Below are 26,710 nucleotides of genomic sequence, written 5' to 3'. Positions count from 1 at the left end.
GGCAAGCCACGCTGCAACGAGGCTCCCTTCACAGCGTTTGCACGCCCCCGGCCCTTCGTTGAGCATCCACAAGGCATCTCCCAGCGGTCTGGGTTAGGGAAGATGATCCCCCCGGGGGGTGGGGGGAGGGGGGCGGGGGGGAGAGATTCTCGACCTCGAAGTCGGACTCCCCTGGACCACGCGGCGCATCGATTGGCCACCAGGCACGCTGCCGCGCACAAGCGCTACCCGCTTTTTGGGCGGTGCCGATTTCGCTTAGGGCTCGAGGGGAGTCGCGGGGCGATTGCGCAAGGCAAACGAACGCATTCATGAGGAGAGGTCAAGTGAAGATAGCACGTACGGAGTACGCCATCCTTGTTTCGAGAGCCGACAATACGACGCTGTGTTGTGTTGCGTGCCTGTGGGGGGTTTGACCCGCCGCTGTGGAAAGTTGAGAGAGTTTACACTACTATAAGCGCGAGCTGGTTTCTTTTCCGCCGGATAGATGGAGGAGCGCGGAATTTTTGCTCCCAAGGACAGCCGGAGCGCAGCGCGCCGCCTCGGGTTCAACTTGCCGGCTTGTCTGGCTGTCGCAATCGCTCGGCGGGCGTGGGGGTTCGGTGATAAGTTGGCGCAACCGGCTCCGACGTTGCAACGGCGGTGGGCGGAATCGCGGTCGTGGGCTTTGTCTTTTCCAAAACACAATCATCCATGATCCATGAGGCGGGAGGGCGGGCGGAACGGCGAGCAGGGAGCCAAGGAGAAGGGGAAAACCCCACATCAGGCCAACCTCGCCCTCTCCCGCTAGAAGCTTCCAAGGTTGTGCCCTGGTTGGAGAGGGGAGATTATCACGGGAGGTTCGGAACGGCGGGAGGTTGCCGTTTGATGAACCGCTTCATCCCGACCGTCATGGACGGGGGCGCGCCAAGGTTTAGCAGGTACCCAACGCTGTCGTCACGGCACCCCCTCTCCCGCATTTGTTATGCCTTCCATCAGCAGCCTGACCTGGTATCATCATCAGTCTCCAGCAGACGCCAAATTGGGAAATTTCGGACGAAACAACCCTGGGAACCCTCTGGGCCCGTTTCCCACACCTCGCATCGCCTCACCTCTCAACATTGTGCACTTTTTCTCCCAGGGCTCAACGACCCGGCCTCTTCGCTTGTCTCTGGGCGACATTCAAAAAAAAAAAAAAAAAATCGCCTGAGGCTCACGCCGTTTGACGTCACGAACCATCGCAGGGCATTCGTCACGAGGTTCGATCACGCCTCTGAAAAAAACGAGATTGAACCAATTCGCGGAAGCCAGGCCATGTTTACGCTAACGCCTGTTGGCGATGCGTGTTTGGTTACTTCACACCGCCATAAGAAGCAGCCTCGGGAATATCACATCGCGAGAGGGGGAGAGACCGAATAACGTTAGAGGTACGTAGACGGGCAGGGCCTTGGAGTGGTCCCAGGAATCTGGGAGAGGGATGGGGGGAGTGGTGTGGGTGGGGGGGGGGAGGGAAGAGAAACAGCCTCTCAGAGAGAGAGGCCATGATGGCACCCCTTTGCCAGTCTCGCTGAATACAGCTTTGTGATTGGATACCAAGCATGTCCCTAGCGCATCCGGTTACAGCCGCGGATCGCGCTAACGTTATCGGTCCAAGGCGTGTACTGTGTGTCCTTGGCCAACTTTATCCTGTTCCCGACCAACCATAAACGGAGAGCACCTTAAGGGATTCGCTCGGCTGGAACTGGGTTCCCCCTCCGCGTTCCACGCCAGTGGGACCGATGCCATATCACCGCACCGGGGCCGCCTCCGAGCATTGCCATCCCCCATGTTTACCTACACCGTAAGTACTGTGTATGTAGGGACTCGCTTTCCTGTGCATTGCCATGTCGTGCGAGGCCCCTGGGCCTGCGCCTCTGCCAGCTCCTCCGCCCGGCCTTCAGTGGAAACGCTGCTTTGCTGCTGCGTTGTTGCGGCCGTCAACGTCACGTCACATCATGTCACGTCACGGCCTTCCGCCACAAAAAGCGACAAGCAGAAACTCGCCGGGCTCGGAGATAAGACTGCAGCAGGAGCGACATCTTGGGTTGCCCTGGGCCCGCTGGCTTCAGGCAGAATTCTCAGCGCATTTCTCCCTCCTACGCCTGAACCGCCGGGCCCAGGAAGGGGGGGGGGGGGGGGGGGGGAAGGGTCCCGGGGCATTCTTTTGGGTTGCGATCGGCCAAAACACGTCCTGCCAACGATGCGGGGAAATCTCTTTGTGGTTACACAATCGGCCCATCGGCTTCGCGGGCGGGGGCCTGACATCCGGGGCAAACCGTGAGATCAAAACACTGGACAGCACCACGCCCGACATCTGGCCTAGACTACTGTAGGTAGCGCTGCAGCGTCCTCTTGCGTGACCGCATTGTCAGCACCTCCGCCCACCCTTCCATACGAAGAGGATCACCAAGGCCAAGACCAAGTTGCAGCCCAGCCGCACAATGTCGTCTCCTCGTGCCTCCCACCCCCCCAACAAACCAGCCTCCCTTTCGGTGGGGGCGGGGTTGCAGATGAGCACCTCTGCGGTCCTCCACGTGTGAGGAGAGAGGAGGTATTTTCCCCTCGGGCCTGACTCGGAAAGTGCGGCGGTTTGATGCGCCTGGCGCAGATGGCGTCTTCTCTTGGGAGTGCGATACCGGCGGCGATGGTTGGGGTTGAAACACTTTGGAATCCTCCGAGTCAACTTGGCGCTTGAGCGCTTGCGTTCGGATGACGCAGGTGCAAGGTCGGGTCCTGAGGCAATGCTACGGCCGCCGGGATTCGGGGACGCATGGTTTTTTTTTGGTCGCCTTGGGCAGCAAGGAGGACGGATGTATCACCGACGACTGTCCTTCCCTCGCAGACGGTGTCGTGTCCCTCCCCGCCCCCCCTCCCTCCCCAAAACAACCTCAACCAACAGCAACAACCATGCTGTCTTTCCAGTGGGTGGAGATGTCTGGCGCATGTCGCCACCGCCATACCCTCCTCCATCGGTCATGTCACGTCACATGCCACCACGGAGACGATGGAGAGCAGATCATGTTAACGTTGTGACTTTGGTCCGTTGCTCCCGGCTGTGGCGTCCAAACAGCACGCATTACCACCGCCCCGGGTGAAACCGGGGATCATCCTCAGAGCCACGGCTGGCCACGACGAAAGAAATCCCATGGATGCCTCCACACACGTGTGATGGGGGCGGGGGATGGACCATGGTGACATTGGCCAGTCCTACGGTGTATGTAGTGTACGCAGTATTAGTGCGTACGTACTTGATACAAAGGCGTCATTCAGCGCTATCGGAACGACACGGGGCTGAGCGCGAAGCGTGGCGGAAACAATTCCCTGCTGAGGCTCTCATCTGTCCCCCGGCGACCCCTCATCCCTTCAGCTGGAGCAGGACGCTCCAAAGAACCCGGATTCCTTCCTAGCGTATACTACTAAGCCGCGCAACACGGCCGCCGCCGCTGCTGCTGCCACCGCCGCAGTCGCCACTCGGGAGCACCGCATCGACATGACTACACCGTACAGAGCGGAGGACGCATGGCACTTGACACCACCTCTCGGCGTTGGACGAGACCGGGCCATTCGGCACCGTGGATAGCCTCCCTGAAACCGAGGACGCCGCATTGGCTGTGGCACCGGCGGCGCGCTGTCGCCTGTCGCCATCAGCGTTGAATGGCAGCGCAGAGAGAGGGTAGCGTAGATTCGTTGCAACCCCGATGCTGCAGTCGTTTGCTCATGCAGGAGGAACCACAAGCATGGGCGCCCTCCCAATGGGCCGGACGGAATTCGTTCCGAGGGTCGTAGAACCAATGGTGTGGATGCCCAGACCTGCCGGCGCGCCCTTCTGGCCCAGGGGCCTACCACAGCAGAGATGCTAGATCGAGCCGCCGCATCTTTGGTTTCCATCCCTGAAAATGCAACCCTGATTGGCCCAGCGAGACCCGAGGGCTCGTTTTTTGGCGACGCCGCGCCTCAGTCGGCGTTTCTTGTCCTCTTTTTGCCAAAAGTTGCCGTGAACGAACAAAATGTGCTGACACATCAACGCCCATCCAATGTCTGGCCGGCCGTGGCCTCGCCAATCTGTTCCGCTTCGTTGGGACGGGACCATCCGCAAGCCCCAGTCGGACATTATTTCTGTACTTTCTTTGCACGCTAATAGTAGCCACATTTAACACTCGCGCGCGGCTGGGTTACCTTGCGCTGACCCGTAAGGTTTCTTCAGAAATTGGGACGACCGTAGCAGATCGAACGATACACATGGGGCTCCGGGGGGGGTTGCTTGCTGAAAAAAAAAAAAAAAAAAAAAAAAAAAAGCACGGGCCTAACTGTCGCCGTCGATCTGTCAAACGGAAAGGAAGTTGGAACGACTAACCAGGCGGTCGAGCCGCAACAAAAACTCCACACTGGAGCGGCCCGTCTGCCGCGGCGGGTTCTATCGTCTTGTCTCGTCCCCTTCTCCCTGCTCAACGCGCCCCCCCCCCCCCCCCCCCGGGAACGATGCTGGTCCCTGCTTCCAAAAAATAAACAAAAAGGGAGGCGGAGGGGACGGGGGGGTTGTGCGGATGCCTCGCAAGCAAATCCTTGCCTCCGTCCTTCCACGAGGCCAAAGGCGTTTGTCCGAGGTTCGCGGCGTTTTGAGACAAAGAACGTGGCCATGAACGAGATGACCTTCTATTCTCCGCCTCATCCTCCGCATCCTCGCTCCGACCTTAGTCAGGAGAATCAACACGCTTGATGCTGTGTGGATTGTGAGTGATGGGGGAGGGGGAAGGGGGGGGGGTTCCTCCACAACCTCGAACCCAGCTTACTTGCCAGAAGAGGCGATGATCTTCCAGAGGTTGGACCTCCAGCCTTTTTTCTCTCCAACCCCCCTTTGCCACGCAAAGAATCGAAACATGCAAGGCGGCGCGGCAGGTAAACAACCACCGTCTTTGATTTCCCCATCTGCCCATCCGGACATCCAGAGCTGTCAAGCCTGTACCACGCTCAGGTGGCTGATCTCATCTTCGCCACGGCCCCCCCTATGGGTGTTCCGGCCCGCGTCTTCCGCTTGGTTTTCTCACTTGTCCCGGCAAATAACGCTTGCTGCGTACATACCCGCTTCACCTGAACGTTACTAGTGTGGTTCTCAAGCCCCCTCTATCAGCGTAGGCCGGTTCCCTATGAGGCATGATTCCCTCCGCCCCCCCCCCCTCTCCTCTTTTGCCGCCGCTCTTCCCAGGCGGCTGGCTAGCTGAGCTGAAGGGAAAGGCAACCAGGCCCATTTTAGCGCGAGGCTCGCGCCGGCCGGCCGCCCCGGCCACGGGCCGCAAGACGCTCCGTCCTTGTCATCAGCGGGATTTCCCCGCGGATCCTCAGCCAAGAAGAAGGAGAAGTGAAGACAAGTCCGGGGAAAATGACCCTTTTGGGCGCGCTGCGTAAGGGCCCTTGACCTTTTTTCCCACATCCAGAACGCCAAAGGCCGGGTGGAAATGCATTCTCCACTCTTTGCCTGCCGGAACCTACCCAGCGACTATACGCAGTAGTAGTTAGTTAGTCAGGGCGCCATCTCTGTGTTCACCCTCCTCCTGCTCCTCCTCCTTCTCCTCCGGTGGGTTCGGCCGGTCTAGCCCACACCCTCGCCTCGTATGTGGGCCGGTCCCCTGACCGTCGATCGCGGTTCGACAGGATGCGATCAAAGTCCCTTCGAAGGCTTCTCGAACGCGCAACGCAAGCCTGTTGGGGGGGGGGGGCTCTGGTGCGCGTCTCTCTTGTGGCGTTGTTGGTCTCATTGGCAGTGGGCTCGGCGTGGCAAATGTCGGGGAGACATCCAGCGAGGTTTCGGGCATACTTGGCGTCTCAGGCATGCGCGGTCACGCCGATGTCTTGATCCGCCCTCCCATTCGTTTGATCGGGATCTCGTTTCCGCGGTGCTACAACAGTATGTACCTACATCCGGAGCCTCTTCTGGAGAGAGAGAGGGGGGGAGGGGGGAAAGCCTGCGGGTCTGGGCTCGGAACCAGAGATGTGGCCCTTTGGGGTTGGTTTGGACAGTGCTTTGACGGGAAGCCATCACGTCGCCGTGTACGCAGTAATACTGCGTATGTACGCAGTACGCAGTACGCAGCACGCATGAGTTGTGGATTCGAAAGTCGGCAGCTTTGTGGTTGGGGGAGGCAACAGGATAGACCTTGGGGGACATTTGACGACCGCTGTCAACTTGTCAACAACCCGCTTTGAATATACTCGAGCCCCCCCCGGTCCCTCTCATTCATTTCCGCAGCTTCCGAGAGAACCAGTCTCCTCAGCAGAAAAGTGCCTACTGTGTAGGTCGCTCAGGGCTTGGGTTCTGATCTACGGACGCTAACGAACTGGAACAACCTAGATGGCTGTCATCCGGAGCATCGTCATATGTTTGCCATCCAGCAGGCAGGACGGGACTTTTGGACGTGCGTATAGTACGCAGGCCGGCTCTTGCAAAGATTCAACGCCCCATGAACGCCGACCCGTGCACGGAAGAGAACATGCAGGTCCCGTTGCACCCTCTTCTTTTTTTCTCTCTGCCTGCCGGGGCCGGATGGGGGCGTCATGGTTGCCCGTTGACTTTCGGAAGCATACCTAGCTCTGACTGAGACGTCGACGTCACCTGACGTCTCCGGTGCTCTGCGGCGGTATGCGCCAGTGTAGCACTCGAGTCGCACACGTCATGTACCGCAGTAGGGTCCCATGCCTTGGAAGATTCCCGGGCGCGGGTTTCGTTCTGCCCCATGCACGCCCTGCAGGCCAGCCGACGTCTTTGTCGGTCAAAATGCAGCCCGGATCGCGGTGGGTAGGGCCGAGCTTCGCAAGCCTGGCCAGCCATGTGAATGGTTGCCTGCCCACCCACCCACCCTCCGACCCAATTCATACACCGAACCAGGACGGTGTGGTGTGGTATGGTGTGGTGTGGTATGGTGTGGTGTGGTGGGTGTGGTGTATGTTGTGTGGTGTGGTATGGTGTGGTGTGGTGTGGTGGGTGAGTGGGCGATCGCTTGCTTGACCCTCGAGAGATGTGATGCTGCCGTGTCCGTCCACTCCCCCCCCCCCCCCCCCTTCCCACTGCGTCCTGTCCCCACCCCGATGCCAGTCGGACGGATAGCCGCGTGAGAATCATGCTCTGCGCTAGCGACAACCTGCAGGATCTTGTTTCTCAAGAACAGGGGGCCTCCTGCAAGATACATTGGGTGTCCTCCCCTCTAGTAGCATGACACCGTCGACGACTGCGAGTGGTGCGCAGAAACTGTCCTGGACTTGGATAGTTACCTTATGCAGAGCAAGTTTCATGTCGAACGTGCGGTAGTGGGAGGGGGGCGGTGGGGGGAGGAGGGGAAGGGCGGTCGCGTCTGGTCGTCTTGCGTTTCGCGTTTTTGCTGTTTCCGTCAGCCTCCCAGGTGTGCATAACACAGTAACTATACTGTATCCCAGTCTCTCTCTCTTGGCAGGCCCCTTGCTCGAACCCGTCGTTTCTGGCCGAGGCGGATCTCCCGCTTACGCAAGTTGACGGGCTTTCCGTTCAAAACACCAAGTACGCAGTCCTGTCTGTCGGCTGTAGTAAGTAATACATAGCTGGCTAGCGGTGGGCATGTGTACTGCGTACACGCTTACCCGTGCATGCAGTGATACGTGGTATGCATCGGAACCGAAAGCCGGCGACGATCGCTTCCTGTGTGCCTGATGCGTAGCTGCTTGCGAGTAATGCCGTTCGAGACACACCGCATCGCCAGAGCCTGTCTCTCCTGCAGTGTTTGACATTCTGGCGTGGTTATTGCAGCTTACTCTCGGCTGTTCAGCTGGGCTGGCCGTTCCAACCGCCCTCTCGTGCCGCGGGGGCGGTGCGGCTTTTTTGGGGGGTTCCGGCACGTTTTCTCGGCCTGGTTGGCTGTGATTGTCATCATCGGCACTCGACATTCTATCCGTGATTCGGCTTGTTGACCCGAAGTGGCTGGAGGCAAGGCCCTCTGTGTCACTGCTGTGTACGCAGTGGTACGCAGCATGTGGCAAAGCCTGGGAGCTCAGAGACACAACCGGGGCCCCAACCAAGGCGAAAAGCGACCTAGACATTGAAATGAATACGGGAGACACGAGGTGGAGCGTCTCGCATGGAGGGACCATCGGAACACAATGTGGATGCTGCTTTGCCTTCACCCGATGGGGTCTGTCTAGGACATGGCTGAGGGTTGAGCCCGGCTACTTACGGGGTAGCTACCCTCAAAGACCACGACTGTATACGCACACGGCGGGCGCCGCGATGGGCGAACTTGAGCCACTGCTTGCTGAGGAGGTCATGCACCGGAGCCTCCCAGGCCATCGCATTCGCCATGTCGGGGTTGGCAGGGGCAGAGGGGATTCGTTGTCGTGATGTGAAGGCCTGTTCTGCTGTGTGCTGTGTATCTGTAGTTCCGCGGAACTATGATCCTCTCAACGTTCGATATCGTTGGCTGCGTCTTGCAATGACGTGGTGCTGCTCGAGCCGAGCAAGACAACGATCCACCCGGCCGTTTGAATTGATCCAGGTCCACGCTCAAAGAAGGGTTGATTGCCTCGGTGCCACGCGTGAGCGGTGCTCTGTTCAATGCCGATCTCGTCTTCAATCTCCCGCGGAGGGGGTTTCTGCTGCTTTCCTCTGCTGGTCGTGGTCGTGATGGAACCTTTCCAGCGAGGGTGTTGATGCTTCCGGAGCCGTTGCCGTCGACTGGGCACGCGTAGCTCGAGGGAGGAATCTTGTCTCGGGTCTTGGGATGGTTTCAATCAGCAGGCACGTGGGCAACCGCAGCGAGACACGTCTCTGGTCCACCGAGCCCATCTGGCTTCTTTCATGTTCCGCCTCGCGGAAGCGGAGGTTTCTCGGGTCCCGGCCCAGAGAGCGTTGAGAAGGAGGAGGTTGGCCCAGATCCGTCGTCAAAACGACCCATGACGTACTGGCGACGCATACGGCGACATGAGAAAGAAGCATGATGGCCGACTGCCGGATGATGGGTGGTTATAGGTAATACCTATATAAGGGTGCACGATGAGACATCAGAGCCGCAAATGCCAGAAGCAGCTTTTCTGGTCCATACTATACGTAAACAAGCCTTGAACCCCGCTGCTGTTGCCAAGGGAGAAGCGGTTGGCGGGCTGGGCTTTGGTTTTCCTGCGTTTGATTCATGCAAAGACTTCGAACCGATGTCTTGTGGGAATATCCTTACGAGAGAAAGGCCATGCATGTCGATGGCTCTGGCTTTGGGGGCTGAAGCTCCCTAAGCTCCTTGCTGCGCACACAGCGAGGTGATGCGATGCGTGTTGAACATGTATTCGGTATTATTAGAGTATTAAACCGCCCTAACGGTGGGCTCTATCCACCTGAATATGACCCAAACGCCGTGATCCCTTCATCCAACATCCATCATGCAAGCAGCTTCCAGGTCCCAAAGACGTGACGATCAACCACCATGGCCCCAGCCTGACCGCCACCGGGAGACCGCCAGGCCGCACAGCCCTCATGTCATATATACCGTTCGCCGTCATCCCTATCCCTAGCCATGTCCCGTTCATATCGCCGTCAACATGAATGGCAGCGTCGCCCGAGAACCCCGAGTTCTCCCATCAGCCGAGTCGCAGCACACACCTCCCCCCACCCTCGACCGGACACCCACCCCCGGTCCTCGCGGTGCGTTTCGAGAGGCCGACCTCAAAGCTCCCGCACCGCCTCCACCGTTGTCTTTGCCGCACCGGCGGTTGTCGAGCTCAGAAACTGGCCGAGAGACCCCTTGGCGATTTTCACCGCGCCGTCCAACGATTCGCCGTGCATGTAGAACCACGCGCGGTTGATGATGAACTGCACGTGCTGGGGCAGGTAGAGCACGGAGGCGATCAGGGTGAGGGAGGTGAGGAGGAAGACAACCGAGTCTGCAGGCCGAGGGAGGGTTGGGTTAGCGCAAAGGCAGGCGTTGAGAAGGGTCGGTCGGGTTGCCCGAGGATTTGGAGCTGGCGGAGGTACAGCCCAAGAGGCTAGAGAGGGAGACGCACAAAAGAAGAACTTCTCGGCCGGCGTGAGCATGTAGACGCTGTACGTGACCTCGAGCTGGTAGATCTTGAGCTTCAGCCACTTGCTGAAGGATTCAAGAAGGGAGGGCATGGTGGGCAAGCGGGTGAGGTTGGCTGTCGGACCACGCGAGGGAAAAGGGGGAGAAGGTCGGTGTCGGTGAGCTCGCCCGATGGGAGGCGACTTTGGCGGCGACGTTGGTTCGGTGTGCTGGCAAGAACGGAGCGAAACGAGGACCGCGATCGACGTAGGACGACGGCCCGAAACGACCACAGCGTTCCGCGTGCACAAGTGAAATGCCGTGTGGATGTCGTCGCGATGCAGAGTTGGACGAGCGGTCGGTGCCGAGAATCTGCAAATGTCAAGATCCCGAGACGACTAAGGGGGGGTCGTCTCTTCAACGTGCCTGCCGAGCGGAAAGGTCGGGCGTTGCATGATTGGTTCCTGTCATCCAAGGACCCGCTTTATTTTTTCCCCGTGGGCTTGGAGCCGTCACATCGCGAATGGAGACTCCGGCATGGACCCGGACACGGACATGGACGCTGCGGCACCGACATGACCGGCCGGCGATTTGTGCCGCCAACGCGCCCGGGTACGGCGATCAGCACCGACGACATGCCTGGAGCCTCACGCACCTGTCCCCCAGCCCCGTAGTCTCCCCAAATCGCTCAGCACCGCCACCATGTTCCGCCTCGTCGCTCCCGTACGCACCCTCCGTCTGGCCGCCGCCACCACCCCCCTCCATCCCCTCCCTCCAGCCCCCGGACCTTACCACCGCCACCACCATGAACACATCATCCTTCCTCCCCATGTGCCAGCGGCGTTTCGGCCGCGACGGCCCTTCCACCCCTCGCCCGCCGCCTCCAAGAAGCAGATGCCTCCGCGACCGAAACCCCCTCCGGAGTCCGAGATCGAAGAAACCTTTGTCAAAGGCACCGGGCCAGGCGGGCAAAAGATTGTACGTACCGCGCCTGTCTACAAAGACATGACATGTCCTCCCAGGTCCATACAACCCCTTTTCTGCTTGCATCCTATCTCAACCTCACCACCTCCTCCCCCTCCCCCTCCCCCTCCTAATTTTCCACCACCGCCTTCCACCGCTACCACCACAACCACCAAAGCGAGCCGGTAGCAGCCAGCCAGCCAACCTACCCGAGCCGCCCAAAAGATTCCGGGGCCCCGACCCGCCGCCGACCGACCACCGCTAACGCCGGCAGAACAAAACCAACTCGGCCGTCCAAATCAAGCACCTCCCCACCAACATCGTGGTGAAATGCCAGGCCACGCGCTCCCGCTCCCAGAACCGCAAGATCGCGCGCGATCTCCTCGCGCTCAAGCTCGAGGAGCTGGAGCAAGGCCCCCGGTCCCGGGCGGCGGTCGTCGCCGAGACCAAGCGCAAGCGCGCGGCCAGCAAGGCCAAGAAGAGCCGGAGGAAGTATCGCGCTTTGGAGGAGGAGGAAGAAGAAGAAGAAGAGGGAACCGGGGGGGACGGGGAAGGCGCGGGCAAAAAGGGCACCAAGGGGATCAAGGGGCTGGATCCGGTGGCGTTGGCAGCGATGGCTGGTTTGTCGAACATTGTTGTTCCCAACATCAACGTCAACGCGGCGGTGGCAGCCAGGGGGGTGGGGGTAGGGGGAGGGGGAGGAGCGGTGGGAGAAGCAGGTGTGAACGCTGAAGAGCAAGAGGAAGAGGATGACGAGGAGCAAGAGGAGGATAACTTGGAAGAGGAGGAAGAAGATGAGGAAGACGAGGAAGACGAGGAGGAAGAGGCGGATCCAGGACACGCTTCTGGAACAAGGCGAGGAAGAGGACGAGGAACAACCCAGTGAACAAACAAGGCCCAAAGACAAAAACCAAAAGCAGGCGGCGGTCATGAGTCGACCATCTAGAATTAAAGTGATACCCCAAAGGTTGCTAAGACACACAAGGGCGGAGAGGCAGCCGGCTGGCTCAACCCCTACGTACCCATGGATGGGACGAACACATCTCACAAGAATCCACACAGAGAGATCACCCACGGAGCGTGGCAAACAATGCATCGTCAAGCTTGGCCTACTTGTCGGCGCGTCCTGCACACGCGCCCGCGCGTCCAGGACACCCAAGGCATCATCCGCCACCGTGCCCGCGCGTGCCGACCGAGAATGTTAGATGCCCACCGATCCCTGACCAAGGTCAAAACTTTTGTAAGATGTCGAGAGACTCGCCCAGGAGATACATGCGTGGCGCCCGGTTCCTCCTCAGCACGCCCGCCAGCCCCGTGTCGCCATGGCCACCAGCTTAGAAGCACTTGCGGTGCACAATCGAAGGGCCGCTCTCGTCGTACTCCTGCTTCGAGATCCACATCTGCTGGAAGGTCGAGAGCGACGCGAGAATCGAACCACCGATCCAGACCGAGTACTTGCGCTCCGGAGGAGCAATGATCTTGACCTTCATCGACGACGGGGCAAGAGCAGTGATCTCCTTCTGCATGCGGTCCGAGAGACCCGGGTACATGGTGGTACCGCCGGACTGGAAGAGTCAAGCAACGTTAGCCGCGCCATTTTCTTTTCCCTCTGACCTTCTCTCCTTGCAAGGGGTTCAACAAAACCTACCATGACGATGTTGCCGTAGAGATCCTTCCTGACGTCGACGTCGCACTTCATGATCGAGTTGAAGGTGGTGACGTGGATGCCGCCGCTCTCGAGGCCGAGCACCGAGGGCTGGAAGAGGGCCTCGGGGGCGCGGAAACGCTCGTTGCCGATCGTGATGACCTGGCCGTCGGGCAGCTCGTACGACTTCTCGAGGCTGGAGCTCTGGGCAGCGGTCTGGATCTCCTGCTCGAAGTCGAGGGCGACGTAGCAGAGCTTCTCCTTGATGTCACGGACGATTTCACGCTCGGCCGTGGTCGAGAAGGTGTAGCCGCGCTCGGCAAGGATCTTCATCAGGTAGTCCGTCAGGTCGCGGCCGGCCATGTCGACGCGGGCAATGGCGTGGGGCAGCGAGAAACCCTCGTAGATGGGGACGACGTGGGTGACACCGTCACCGGAGTCGAGCACGATACCCGTGGTACGACCCGAAGCGTACAGCGACAGCACGGCCTGGATCGACACGTAGAAGGCGGGGGCGTTGAAGGTCTCGAAGACGATCTGTGTCATCTTCTCGCGGTTGCTCTTGGGGTTGATGGGGGCCTCGGTGAGCAGCACGGGGTGCTCCTCGGGGGCCACACGGAGCTCGTTGTAGAAGGTGTGGTGCCAGATCTTCTCCATGTCGTCCCAGTTGGTGACGACACCGTGCTCGATGGGGTAGCGCAGCGTCAGGATACCACGCTTGGACTGGGCCTCGTCGCCGACGTACGAGTCCTTCTGCCCCATGCCGATCATGATGCTGCCAGAGAGTGTCAGCTGGCGTGGTCGGGCCGCAAACGCACACGCGGGGGGAGGGAGGGGGGGGTCAAGCCTACCCATGATGGCGAGGACGACCGACGATGGACGCTGGAGTCGATGGTTAGCCGTGGGGTCCACCTCCCGATGGATCGGGCAGTTCCAGCCACCGGGCCACCCAGAAATGGGATGCGAAGGAGGCGGGACTTACGGAACACAGCGCGGGGCGCGTCGTCACCGGCGAAACCGGCCTTGCACATGCCGGAGCTAATGTCATTGTCAGCCGTGGTCCTCCCGATGTGTGTATGCTGTTGCGGCCGGCCGGCGGACGGAGCCTCCCGATGCCGGGGGGGGCGGGCGTTGGGGAGCGAAGCCCGGCCGCCCGGGCCGGCGGAATCCAAAGAACGGCGGGAGCTTACCCATTGTCGATAACGAGGGCAGCAACCTCTTCTGTAGACAGACGAAACACGTTAGCAGCTGCCGTGAGACGCGGGCGGAGCGACGGGCGATGATGATGGGGGTCGACCCGAAGCAGGCGATACGAGGTCGGGCCTCGAGAACGGGGGAGGGGGCAGCCGACTTACCCTCCATTTTGACGTGCGTAAAAGGTACAAAAAAGAGAAACGAAGGGGAATTAAAGAATCAGAAGGTGTGCGATGGTGAGCACGAGTCGTGATGGTATCTTGGTTGCCGAAGGCAGCAGGGCAGAAGAAGAAGATGGCTGAATGCCGTGGCGCGAGGTTGGAAAGGGGAGGTTGAATTTAAGGTCAGTGCTTTTGGGTTGGCGTGGGTTGAGGAGAGACGAGGAGAGACGAGAGAGGGGGGCGGATTGTGTGGGTGGAGAAGGAAGGCTGGCCCCTGCGCCCCATGTCATCCCCCCCGGGGGGGGGGGGGGGGGGGAGGGAGCTGGGAAATTCTGTGGGGCAGGCAAGCAGGAGCGTGCTTCCTGGGTGGCCTTCCGTGGGCGGTGTGAGCTGGTGGGGTTCCTGGCTCTCTCTCCTTTGGGTTGAGCCGTTCGGGCTCTGGACTCCCTTTCGTTCATTGGGCAGATGGCTGACAGCATCATCAGCAACTCAGTTCGGCTGCCGCTTTCAACGCTGACCAGGCGCCCGATGCGGTGGCCTTTCGTAACTCCCCGTGGCTGGGGACGCCGACGGGCATAGCCGCGAGCCACGCGACGCAGATCTGCAGACCTCGTCCCCCAAGAGCGCCAGAAAGCGAGCGCAGCCCGCAGCCCGCAGTCCTACCGCCGCCATCTGGCACACCATCGCACGACCCGCCAAGTCCTGCGAAACATCGCGGCAGCATCCTACGTGGCACGAGGGCCCCGGGCGGCGAGAGAGGTGAGCAACAAGACCGCTTGGCACAAAGACTTGCCACCATGGAAGCTCTGCGAGGCAAAGGCACGGACGAGGAGGGGACCGTTGGGCTGACGTCGCCCTCCCCTCCCTCTCTTTCGCCCGAATGGCGCCGTGGCGGCGAAGACGGCGACGGCGGCGCGGTCCCGTCCCCGGCCAAGCCAAGCAGGCATGCCTGCGTCGAGTTCTTTGACACGGCAGCGCGGATGCTGGACGTTGTTCAGGCTTTCTACGCAGTATGAACTACTGTATGTACAAGTATGTACGCTAGGCTGAAGCCGAGCACACGTATGCCCTTTTCTTGGCAGCCGCAGACCCGAAACGGTCTTGGGAGACATTACGCTTGATGCTATCTATACATAGCCAACCTGACGCCGGACCGATGATGATGATGATGATGACGCCGCCGGCCGGCCACGGGGCCCGATGCTGGAATGCTTGGGGACTTGCGTTGACGGCGGGTTTGCGTTACGCGTCCCTGAAGGAAGGTTGATGATGGATGAGCGTCTGGCTCGCTAACGTGCATGGGGCGTTCGTGAAAAGGGGTCGAGCTCCACCGTGCCATCGCTCATCGATCCGCTGCGGAAGACCCGTCATCTCGGGATCTGTCGTTGGCGCCAGGCCTGCCCCTGAATGCGAGATTGGGCCGTCGGCGCACGGCATCACCGTTCACAGATGCGACAAATATTATTATTAGCCATCCCCGGAGGGAAACCGTAATATATCCAGGCATCGCTCACGATATTGCTTCGCTTGTTGTTGGCCGAACATGGATGCTTGTTTTCCCATCCCGAGATGCCCCTGGGCCAGTGCGCAACACAGTATGCACTGTACAGAGCTCAAGAGCTGGGCGACGGTCGCGGGAAACGAGGGGTACGTGGGGTCTTTTTGCTCACGACGGCCTTGGCTTGGAGGGGCACGGCAGGAAAGCTGCCATCGCCGAGAAGCTCGACAATCATGTCGCCAGCCAACATGCGACGGGGAATTTTTTGTTGGTTTACGATGACGGACTCGACCGCCTGGCCAGCTCTTCCATGCAAGCCTCCATCGGACAAGAACTGCTACATAGGCCATGGGACGGTCCTTCTGCTCGTCCCCAGAACCTCGAGTTTGAAAAGCGTTTGAATACTTTCACGTGACATTGAGCGAGGCAAGCTCAGATGGAAATTTCGTGAACTTTCGCGGTCGTCGCAGAAATGGCGATAAGCTTGGGCAGGGCAAAAAGCTTGGGACCATCCGTTATCAGCATCCGCCTTCAAGCTCCCAAAAAAAGTCGCCAAAACTTCCGTCACCATCACCACAACATAGAACCAGCATAGACCCAACACCACAGCTTGCTTGAACCGAACTCGGAGCGAGTGTGCAGAACCGAGCTATCATCGCAGGTTTCCATTCCATCTCACAACTCCCACCACCGCCATCACCGACAACAACATGGACAAGAACCTTAGCAACCTGCTCCGATGGAGCATCGAACACTCTACCCCCTCCGACGGCTCCCAAAACCAACAGCAGCAACAACAACAACAAACACAACCTCAAGCCAATGGTACCCCCGCCGGCCCCACGGGCACCAGCCTCAACCCCGAGATCCTCAACGCCCTCTTTAGCGGGCCTTCGGAAGCCGACCTGATGCGCGCCGCCATGGAGGTCCTCACCGACTCCTCCACCGACCTCGAAAACAAGCTCATCGCCTTTGACAACTTTGAGCAGCTCATCGAGTCCCTCGACAACGCCAACAACCTCGAGCCGCTGGCGCTGTGGACGCCCCTGCTCTCCCTGCTCGAGCACGAGGAGCAGGAGATGCGCCGCATGGCGGCCTGGTGCGTCGGCACCGCCGTCCAGAACAACGCGCGCACCCAGGAGCGGCTGGTGGCGATGGGCGGCGTGCCCAAGCTGGTCGGGCTGGCGACCAAGGAGGGCGAGCACCACGCGGTGCGGAGGAAGGCGGTGTACGCGCTCAGCTCGGCGGTGAGGAACTGCCAGCCGGCCATGGACGTTGCGGCCGAGGAGCTGGAGAAGCGCGGCCACGGCCACGAGAAGCACGGCCAGGGGGAGAAGGTGGACGCGGCCGACATGGATGCGATTGATGCTGTCATGGGGTACCTGAAGGAGCTTATCAAGACGTAGGCTCAGCATGGCGATGATGATGATGATGATGACGATGACGGTGCATTTGGCATGGACGGATCGAAAGAGGTTCGACTGGCACTGGGAGGGGATGTTTGATTTTGTCTACATGGCGTTCGGGCCGGGGATTCTTGGGAGCAACCAAAAAAGGGGGGGAACGAACGAAACTTGAAGAAACAAAACACAAAAAAAGGGGCGAATAGAGATGAGTTGTCCACGGAACATCGTAAGAAAAGCGGTTCTCTATACATATCTAGGCGCGTCGACATAGGAGCCACACACTTCACCATGTCAACCCACTCGTTTCCTTCAAAAGTTCTTCGTAAAGCTACCATTACTATACTATGAGCCATGCCTCTCTGCAAGAAGATGTGATCATGCCTCGTTCCCGACGTATCTGCGGTCCCACGATGCCACACCTCCTTGTCCATCCAGCCATTCCTGCCCGCCGCCGCCCCAGACACCCAAACCCGACCAAAGCCATCCCTACACCTTATATCACCGAGTTCCATCCAGTCATATACGAGTCATACCCATTCCTCCCCATCGACATCGACCGGAGACGGACACGTGAAAAACATACGCTACCGAGAAGCAAATGTGACAGCGCAGAACAAGTTCACGCGCGACCGGAAGAGAAAAAGAAAAAAAAACGAGGAAAAAAGATACCGCAAAGAAAAAAAAAAATCAACTATTCGTCAAAACCCCCCACCTCGCCCTCAACCCGTCCGTCCACCGAGCGTACAACAAGTCCGACAGCGCCTTGCAGTGCTCCATGCCGGGCTGAGCAGGGCGGCCGGGGAAGCAGGATTCGAGCCTTTCCCTCTCCCGCTCCCTCTCCCGCTCCCGCTCCCGCTCGCGCTCGCGCTCCCGTTCCCGTTCCTTGTCCCGCTCCCGATCTCTCTGCTGCTGTTGCAACAGCTGCTGCTCGTGGTGCTCCGGCGGGGCCAAGCTCCCCCGCCGGAGCATCTTGGACGGGGTGGGCGGGGTGCCGGCGAGGGTGGTGCTGCTCGACGTCGCGGTGGCCGTGGACGGCCGCGAGGCCGAGGGGGATCGGATCAGCACCGTCCCGCTGCCGGCCGCGAGCGAGTACCCTTCGGAGTAGTCGGGCCTGGCCGAGCTGATGGCGCTGCTGGCGCTCGGGTTCCGTCCGTGGGCGTTCCCGCCCGGGGGCGACGACGGCTGCTGGTGCTGCGGGAGGAACGCGGCGCTCAGCTTGTGGTCCTGCCCGAGGGCGGACACGAGGCTGCGCATGAGGTGGTACGCGCCCTCCGGGTCCACGGCGTCCAGGTACGCCAGGGCGTCCGACACGCGGGCGAGGGCGTCGCGCTTCGAGGACGCGGCCGTCTGGGCGTGCAGCTCGTCGAGGCAGGGCCCCAAGGCGCGCGTGTAGAGGCGGCGCCCGAGGAGGGCTTCTTTGCTGTTGGGCTCGACGGGCGGGGCCGCGTGCGCGTAAAACGACGAGGCCGAGGGGGAGCGCGAAGGGGGTTGGTTCTCGTCGGCAAACTCGCACGAGGAGGACTGCGAGGCGGACCGGAAGCGGCCGTGGTCGGAGCCGTCCGAGGGGACGCGCCGGAAGAGACGCATGGTGGAACCCGAGTTGCCAAAGGACATGTCGGGCTGGAGGGGGCGCTTCGGCGCCGCGGCGGCGGCGGCGGCGGCGGCGGCGGCGGAGGCGGAGGCGGGCGTCTGGGAGGGGCGCGGGGAGTGGCTGGCGCCGTTGGAGCGGCGGCGGCGGACCGAGTCCTGGCGCCCGGTCGCCGCCGAGGACGGCTGGCGGAGCATGGTGGCCCTGCGCACGGTGGGGGGAGTGCCGGGCTGGCCCAGCGGGGCTTCCTTGAGGTCGAGCTTGCGCAGGGCGTCGTCGACGACGTGGATCGACGCCGACGGCCTCCTGACGTTGGACGACCGGATGGTGCCCCGGCGCTGCTCCCGCGGCGGCGGCGGCGGCGGCGCCACCGACTTGATCGTGTCAAAGACCCACTCGTCCGCCTCGTCCCTAGGCGAGATGGTGTGGAGGGTCTCCTGGTAGTAGACGGGATGCTTGACGTGGTCGGCGCGGGCGTCGGCCATGCGCTTGCGCTGGATGAGCTCCTGGAGGGCCTCGACCTTGCCGGCGGAGCGGATGAAGCGGTGCTTGAGGAGATCCCGGGCGGCGGGGCGGTGGTCGGGGTCTTTGACCAGGCACTGCGCCACAAAGTCCTTGAACTCCTTGCTGAACTTGCCCTCGAGCCGCGGAGGAGGGCTCTTGGGGATGTGGAAGAGCACCTTCATGGGATGCATGTTGGCGTGGGGAGGCTCGCCAAGGGCCAGCTCGATGGCCGTGATGCCCAGGGACCAGACGTCGGCCTTGAAGTCGTACCCGGCCTGCTGGATCACCTCGGGGGCCATCCAGAAGGGGGTGCCGACGAACGTGTTGCGCTGAGACTTCATGTAGGTCAGCTGGGCAGCGACGCCAAAGTCGGCCAGCTTGACCTTGCCCGTCTCGGAGAGCAGCACGTTGGCGGCCTTGATGTCGCGGTGGATCTTGCCCTCCGAGTGTAGATAGTCGAGGCCCAGGAGCAGCTCGCGGCAGATGATGGCGATTTGGACTTCGTTAAAGTTGCCTGATTTCAACTGCGAGCCGCCGCCGCCGCCGCCGTCGTCATCGTCGTCGTCAGCATCGCGCCGCATCACCGCCCTCGGCAGCCCGCCCAACCATGGAACGGCCCCCCCAAAACGCCGCCAGGCAAACTTACCAGGTCGAGACACGACCCCCCGCCCAGATACTCCATGACGATCCACAGCTTGTGACCGCGCAGGAAGCTCGCCTTGTATTGCGTGACGTAGCTGCTGGCGCAGGTGCTGAGCACCGAGATCTCCTGCTGGATTTCTTGGATATCATCTTCGCTGGACTCGAGATCGATCTGGGGGGGAGAAAAAGGGAAATCCCAGTCAGCGTCCGTCCGATCCTCGTCGGCCTGGGTGGGTGGCGATGGCGAGCGGGTTGGCCCTTACGTGCTTGATGGCGACCGTTTCGCCCGTCACCTTGTCGATGCCCTTGTACACGACGCCAAAGCTGCCGCCTGCGCGAAGCACCCCGTTAGCGGCGCGCATCAAAAGCAAAACGAAGCCCGTCCGGGGCGCCCCGTGGTGTGCACGTACGTCCGAGCTCCTCGAGGACCTGGTAGCGGTTGACGATGCCGTCGTCGGCCATTTTCGAAGCCGCTGTCGCGCTCGCGCGATGATAATGGCCATTCATAGCCTTCCGGACGGCGACGGCCTCGCGTTGCGGCGAAAGCGGTCCGGTGCGTCGGGTTTATAGTAAATGGGGACGAAGTGGTGGAGCCCACGCTGGAGAAGAGGCGGCGCGATCGGGTGGTTTGGTCGCGATTGTGGGCTGATGATGCGACGAGAGGACGGGAGCGGCGCAGAGGGACGTCGGCTGCCAGGTGGATTTTCCCCTTGCTTCGGCGGCGGCAAGCTGGATGCGTCGAAGCTGGCGATTCGGTCATGCGGCGCTGCCAAGGGTGGCCGGATGCGTGGTGGTTGTCCGGGTGTCGTGCTGAAGGGCACGGGCCATTGTTTACTTTTGGATCAGGAGGCCAAGGCCGGGCAGGGAACGGCCGAACACACTGCGAGCGGGCTCACCGCTTCCACGCCAGCATGAAAATCACGATATGCGCCGAAGCAAGGGCACAAGAGACATTGATTTTCGTGTCCTTCACATGAATTGGGTCGTTTGCCGATTTGAAATGGTTTTTTTTCCTTGTCTTTTTCTGTGTATACTAGATATGCAGAGCTGGGCTATGGGAAGTCTGCAACGGAGCTCGGGTTGTACTTGGTAGACCACTAACACGTCGGGACTGCAGGCGGGACAGCAGACGGGACTGCCCAGACACAGCATTCTGTGGTACATAGGTACGCTGATGCAGCTCGGTGGAACCTTGGCGACCAGAGCTGCCGTATGGACCTGCACGACGTCAGGAAACCCTCCGCTCCCCCCCCCCTCCCCCAGGAGCCGCGCGCAGGCCTGCGTAAGATGGTTCGTCCAATCACGTCGCCGGCGGCGCTCCCTTGCGGCATGTAACGCTCCCCGCTCTCGAGCTCCGATTGGGTAGGTGGGGTGTGTCGAGGGCTGGTTGCCCCTCGCAACCGTTTTGGCCGCGCGGGAACAAGCGTCGCTCCTAGCATCACAAACCACCAGCTCCGCCGTTGCTGTCGTTGAGCCCACAGTCAACCGCCCAACAGCGGGGCCATCGCTTGCTTGCTTTCCCGGACGTTGTAGGCGGCGGCTCGTCCAAGCACCCTCACTCGGCCTTGCCCGATTTCTCTGTGACTTGCAACCAAAACAACCGTCGGGAACCGGGTCAGCCCTGTGAAATCCCCCGCCAACTCGCCCGTCTTCAAAATCAACATTGCCCATTCCCACTTCACCAATCCACCTCCCCCTCTCCACCATTGGGGGACAGGCGAACCAGGTCACCCCAATTCGTTCAGGGTGCGACAACAACAACGGCATCATCATCGTCGTCGTCATTGCCCTTCCATCCCCCCATCGCCAACTCCAGGTTCCCTGTCCTGCCTGCATGGATTCTCCCCGTGCACCTCCACAATTGCTTCGCGTGCGAGTCATTCCACCGCCGCCATCGTCGTAGCTCGCTCGTTGGCGGCTCTCTTATTTTCTTTTCTTTTTTTTTTTTTTGTGTTGAAACCGTCATCTCTGAGAAGCCACGGCGACCCGCAACGCCTGCAAAAAAAAGGAAGATGGGATTAGCACCACCACCGCTTCCCTCCCGCTTCCCGTGCTGGGTGCGCGCCATTTACTCGTGGGGAGGCGAGGTTCGTCCATTATCTCCGTCATTGGTATCTCTTGTTTCCTGCTGCGACCCCCGGCTCCTGACATCATATCCTCTCTGCCCAGTCCAAACGCGACCTCGGCTTCATCGAGGGCGACCTCATCGAGTGCTTGAATGCCGGCGACGGCGCATGGTGGACAGGGCGGCTGTGGCGCGACAGGAGAGCCGTGGGTCTGTTCCCGTCCAACTTCGTCGAGGTGCTGCCCGAGAACTTCCGGCCGACAACCAGGTCGGCCAGCCCGTTGCCCAACAAGAGCAACTCGCCGAGCCCCGCCGGCACGCCGCAAAAGTCGAGGACGTTCCGCAAGCCCTTTGAGGCCTACGCCAAGGCGCCGCATTATACCGCAGCCAAGACCCCCGAGAAATGGAAAGACGGCGCAAAGATAGAGCCGCCGCAGCCCGTGCGGGCGAGCCCGGTGCGATCGCGAGAGCCGTCCATCAACTCGATGGACCATAGCCCGGCGCCCGCGCTCGACCACAGAACCTCCCCCTCGCCGTCGCGGAGCCCGAGCTACGTGATGCACGAGCAACGCTCCCCTTCGAGATCTCCCAGCTTCATGGACCTGCAACACTCCCCGTCCCGGTCGCCGAGCTTCCTGGGGCGCGACCCGTCTCCCGTCCCCACGCCAGCCCCTCTCTCGAGCTACGGCCATCGAGACCCGTCGCCGGCGCGCGCCCCCACCCAGATGATTCGCCACGACCTTTCCCCGTCGCGAACCCCCAGCTTCGACGCCAGGGCGCCGTCGCCAGCGCCATCGTACAGGCCGTACCGACCGCCCGAGTCTCGTCAGCATAGCTACCACCTCAGCCTGGACACGGGCAACAACTACCGCCCAGCGCCGCTCCAACAAGGGGGTGATTCCCCGCCGCCGCCGCCGCCGCCTCCCCACCGCACCAAGCCGGTCCGCCACACGGCACACCAGTCGTACGACGAAGGCTACTTCGGCGGCTTGTCCAGGGAGCCGTCTCACCTGCAGAGAGAGCAACAGGTGGCACCGTACGGTTATGCGCCGCGGCAGGAATCCAGCATGTCGTACGAGCCCCCGCAATCAGGATACCATACCCCGAGGATGGAGTCGCCGTGTCCTCCCTCGCCGGGGGGCTTGACTCCGTCTCCGCTGCGGGAAGCCATGGACGACGTGATGGAGCAGCTCGACGCCCTCGGCGTGGGAAGGGACGCCGAGCTGCCCGAGCCGGCGCTGGACCCGTGGTCTCCGGAGACGTTCGACATGGTGCACTTTGAGTCGCGCAAAAAGCGGGACCAGGGCCGGCCCCTCACGGCCTCCGGCCTTCCGATGCACGTGGACGAGGGCTACGAGACGTACAGCGGCAGCGGAGCCTCCTCGAAAGAACCGACCGGCCAAGAGGGCCATCAGCACGGGCTTCCTCAGCTCAGCAACTACGTGGAAAGGATGGAGTCGCGGTTAAAGGCGATGCACCAGGCATCCAGCATGGTCGACGACGATGAGGACGACGAGCCGCCGCCGCCGCCGCCGAAGCGCCACACCATGTACGACCGCCCCAAGTCATCCATGTCCATCCACGGAGACGAGCCCAAGCTGGCGAGCAAGAAGTCTGCGTACGAGATTGGCCGCCAAATGCTCAACAGGACCTTCACCACAAAGACCAACTCGACCAACAGCTCGTCCGCTACCGAGAGCACCAACCGGAGCTTGATGAGCGGCGTGTCAGCGGGCGGCATCAGCGCCACGAGCGCGGGGAGCCTGGCGAGAAAGAACCGGATTAGGGCTCAGAGCGCGCTCGCCATGCGGGAGCTCGACGGGGACCGGCCCGAGACTCCTTTCACCGGCATCTCGTACCATAGCAGCCATGCGTCCGACTATGTGCGCTCCAAGTCGCAGGCGGGCATGCACGATGACCCCATGGCCTCGGTGGGCGGGCTCGTGCAGCCCAAGCCAAAGAAGCAAAACTTCATCAAGCGCATCCTCGAGTCGGCCAAGACCGGCGTGGCTAGCACCCGTGGCAGCATCGCCACGTCCAGCGCGGCTCAGCAGGCCGCCTCGGGACGCGCGGCCCAGGGGTTTCCCGGGGCCTCCACGCCCCTGTTTGGCAAGTCATCCCGGGATCCAGCAGCAGCCGGCGGCGGCGGCGGCGGCGGCGGCATCGGTGCCAGCACGGGCGTAGATTGGGTGCAAGTGCGGCGCGACGTGAACCGGTCCAACTCTCTGAGCCAGAACGAGCTCATCGAGCGTCGAGAGAGGTGCCAGATGCTCGACTACCCGGCTATGGACCCCGTGGAAGAGCTGTACAGCAGCATCGAGGGAGACGAGGGCGCCGACGGCATGCCGGTGGCGGAGCCGATCAATTACCACGCCATCAACCTGAGCCAGGTGGACAAGAACTCGCGGTTCCAGGCCAACCTTCCCTCGTCGACGACGCCTGTCACGCTGGCCACGACGTACGTCTGCCGGCCGTACCGCAGCGACGTCCAGCGCCTGCGCGCCATCTTCACGTGGGTGGCGGAGAGGCTCACCTGGGAGGAGGACTTTGACGGCCCCATCGACACGCGGCGCGTCCTCCAGACGAAGCGGGCGTGCGCCGAAGAGTACGCGACGCTGGTGCTCGAGATGTGCGCCGCCGTCGGCCTGACGTGCGAGATTGTGCGCGGCTACCTCAAGACGCCCGGCGAGATCCCCGATGTCAACATCATGCCGCGGTCCAACCACTGGTGGAACGCCGTCATCGTCGACAACGAGTGGCGCATCATGGACTGCTGCCTCGCCAGCCCGTCCAACCCTCACCGCGCCCAATACTCGAGCCACAGCAGCTCCTCGGCCGACCCCTTCTGGTTCCTGACGCGCCCGACCGAGGCGTGTTGGACGCACATCCCAGAGCACCACGAGCAGCAGCACATCTGCCCTCCCGTGGCGCACGACATCCTCCTCAACCTCCCCTGCGTCTGCCCGCCCTTCTTCAAGAACGGCCTCGGCATGATCGACTACAACACGTCCCTCACGCGCATCGAGGACCTCGAGATGGTGCACATCAAGGTTGCCGTCCCTCCCGACGTCGAGATCGCCGCCGAGGTCGAAGTGCGGACCTTTGCGCGCGACGCCGACGGCGACTTTTTCGAGTCGGGCGACACCGTCAAGAAGCGCGCCTTGGCGCAGGCCGACTGGGCGGGCGGCGCCAAGCGCTACACCATCAAGGCTCTGCTCCCCGGCGACGAGGGCACGGGCGTCCTCAAGGTGTACGCGGGCAAGCGGGGGCTGATGCACAGCATCAAGGACATCCCGCACCCGCTGGCCTTTGCGCTGCCCATCATCCACACCGGCGAGAACCCGCCGTACGAGTTCGTGACGAGGCATCCGACGCCCCACGCCCAGAGGCACGACATCTACGTCGTCCAGCCGCAGTGCCGGCGGTTGGCGCTGAACAACACGTTTGTGTTTGCGATCCGGCAGCACCCGAGCACCCCGCCGGGGTCGGCCGCGGCGAGCAGCGGCAACCCGGCGAGAGGGACGAGCCCGGTGCCGTTCGCCAGGCCGAGCAGCGCGTTGAGCATGACCTCGTCCGCGGCCGGGTCGAACCCGAGCACGACCTCGGGAGCGGGCGGGACGGGCAGCGGGACGGGCAGCAGGAAGCCGGCGAAGCTGGCGATCCAGACGCCGGGAGGGAAGATTTTGAGGCTGATGCGCAAGGAGGAGAGGAGGGGGATCGGCGGCGTGCTTGGCCGTGGCGGCGTGTCGCAGGCGGCGGTGTCCAGCAGCGGTGGCGACGAGGAGCATGGGGATGGCGGGGTGTGGGAGACGATCATCAAGTGCTCGGAACGGGGTGTCTGGAGGGGGCTGGTGCTGGCGGATCGGACCGCGCGGTGGTGCGTTTTTGCCGAGTGGGTTTGCGAGGGCTGATCTTGACGGCCGGGTGGCTTCTTGGGGGGTTGGGTTGGGTTCAAGCCGGTTGGGAGGCGGTGAAACTGACCTAGGGAAGGGTTTAGGGTGATGATGATGACCATGGTTGTCAGGCTGGATGGATGTGGGAATAACGGATGTATGGCTGTATATGCGGGGATATGGCTGGTTCCTCTACTTGTTCTTCATTTTCGTTCTTCTGAGGGAGCGGGAGTTTGCTGGGCATTGGCGCTGGTGTACCGGGGGGATACTCGGGGGGCGGGGGGCGGGGATGGGAGGGGTCTGGCTGCATCTGGGAGCGTTCAAGTAATGTTTTATTCTTGTGGTGTTTGGCGAGGAGAAATGTGTTCTGTATTGATGCTGTGTTCCTGGTGGAGGGTGTCTCTGGCGGTGAAGGCCTGAACGAAGAGGGATACGTCGAAGTATGGAGGTCGCCGGAGTGCCCGGAGGGGAGAGTGGACGAGGGCCGGTTACGGGCCTGATCGAACTGAAGTGCCTGACCAAGCCAATGAATGATAACTACCTCCCTAACTTGAAACCCATCTCCATCGTTCATGCTCAATCCCATGTTGGGTGTGCACCAGGTAGGCAGGTGCACGGCGCTGCTGCCTGGCCTCTCCAGGGGCACTTTCCGTCCGGCCGCTCTTCATCTGCACCCCAGGCAGGCTCGGGTCCTTGGGATGAAGTTGCCTCGTTCGCGGCATGTTCCGCCCCCTGGGGATCCCGGTTTTGTTCCAGGTCGTCAGCAGCAGTCTCGACAACGTCGTCGTCGTCGTCGTCATTGGCCGTGGGTCAGTCGTAGCTTGCTGATTGGTTTCTCTCTGAGACAGTGGGGGTCGTTATCCGCAGCGGAAGACGTGCTGGGCTCCACCGTGACGCAAGTTTGCGGACACACGATGCGACTTCACAACCCCTCCAGCTGACAATCTCGTGATAGGTGTGAACCTCACCTTTTGCATCCGACCAATCTTCCCATGGGGGCCACCAGAGACCATTTACATTTCTAGATGGAAATAGTGCTCATACACTTCTCAACAAACTACCCTCTATATCCACTCTTGTCTCGTTCCTCTTCTCGGTTGCCACATCAAGCCTCGCTTGCCTTGCTTTCTTT

At 61.4% G+C, this 26,710-nt stretch overlaps 6 protein-coding genes across 6 annotated transcripts; 3 read left to right on the top strand and 3 right to left on the bottom strand.

Moving 5' to 3' along the window:
• Nucleotides 1-9,685: 9,685 nt before the first annotated feature.
• Nucleotides 9,686-10,132, bottom strand: VTJ83DRAFT_3509 (uncharacterized protein; the record flags this gene model as incomplete). The annotated part of the gene is made up of 2 exons (XM_071009895.1): nucleotides 9,686-9,903; nucleotides 10,024-10,132. 2 exons carry the CDS (start codon nucleotides 10,130-10,132, stop codon nucleotides 9,686-9,688), a joined length of 327 nt encoding a protein of 108 aa, XP_070867387.1.
• A 589-nt stretch (nucleotides 10,133-10,721) lies between these two features.
• VTJ83DRAFT_3508 (uncharacterized protein) lies at nucleotides 10,722-11,868 on the top strand (the record flags this gene model as incomplete). The annotated part of the gene is made up of 2 exons (XM_071009894.1): nucleotides 10,722-10,997; nucleotides 11,257-11,868. 2 exons carry the CDS (start codon nucleotides 10,722-10,724, stop codon nucleotides 11,866-11,868), a joined length of 888 nt encoding a protein of 295 aa, XP_070867386.1.
• A 448-nt stretch (nucleotides 11,869-12,316) lies between these two features.
• Nucleotides 12,317-13,989, bottom strand: VTJ83DRAFT_3507 (actin; the record flags this gene model as incomplete). The annotated part of the gene is made up of 6 exons (XM_071009893.1): nucleotides 12,317-12,547; nucleotides 12,631-13,402; nucleotides 13,479-13,509; nucleotides 13,610-13,665; nucleotides 13,818-13,848; nucleotides 13,983-13,989. The coding sequence occupies 6 exons, from the start codon at nucleotides 13,987-13,989 to the stop codon at nucleotides 12,317-12,319; spliced, it is 1,128 nt and encodes a 375-aa protein (XP_070867385.1).
• Nucleotides 13,990-16,190: 2,201 nt separating this feature from the next.
• On the top strand, nucleotides 16,191-16,886 carry VTJ83DRAFT_3506 (uncharacterized protein; the record flags this gene model as incomplete). Its single annotated transcript, XM_071009892.1, has 1 exon — nucleotides 16,191-16,886. The coding sequence occupies one exon, from the start codon at nucleotides 16,191-16,193 to the stop codon at nucleotides 16,884-16,886; it is 696 nt and encodes a 231-aa protein (XP_070867384.1).
• Nucleotides 16,887-17,573: 687 nt separating this feature from the next.
• Nucleotides 17,574-20,082, bottom strand: VTJ83DRAFT_3505 (uncharacterized protein; the record flags this gene model as incomplete). Its single annotated transcript, XM_071009891.1, has 4 exons — nucleotides 17,574-19,502; nucleotides 19,625-19,792; nucleotides 19,884-19,951; nucleotides 20,031-20,082. The coding sequence occupies 4 exons, from the start codon at nucleotides 20,080-20,082 to the stop codon at nucleotides 17,574-17,576; spliced, it is 2,217 nt and encodes a 738-aa protein (XP_070867383.1).
• A 1,550-nt stretch (nucleotides 20,083-21,632) lies between these two features.
• On the top strand, nucleotides 21,633-25,596 carry VTJ83DRAFT_3504 (uncharacterized protein; the record flags this gene model as incomplete). Its single annotated transcript, XM_071009890.1, has 2 exons — nucleotides 21,633-21,707; nucleotides 21,790-25,596. The coding sequence occupies 2 exons, from the start codon at nucleotides 21,633-21,635 to the stop codon at nucleotides 25,594-25,596; spliced, it is 3,882 nt and encodes a 1,293-aa protein (XP_070867382.1).
• Nucleotides 25,597-26,710: the final 1,114 nt, after the last annotated feature.

Source organism: Remersonia thermophila, chromosome 3 (assembly GCF_042764415.1).
Source record: "Remersonia thermophila strain ATCC 22073 chromosome 3, whole genome shotgun sequence".
NCBI lineage: Eukaryota > Fungi > Ascomycota > Sordariomycetes > Sordariales > Chaetomiaceae > Remersonia > Remersonia thermophila.
The sequence above is the reverse complement of the archived record's forward strand: the minus strand, read 5'-3'. Positions and strand labels throughout refer to the sequence as shown.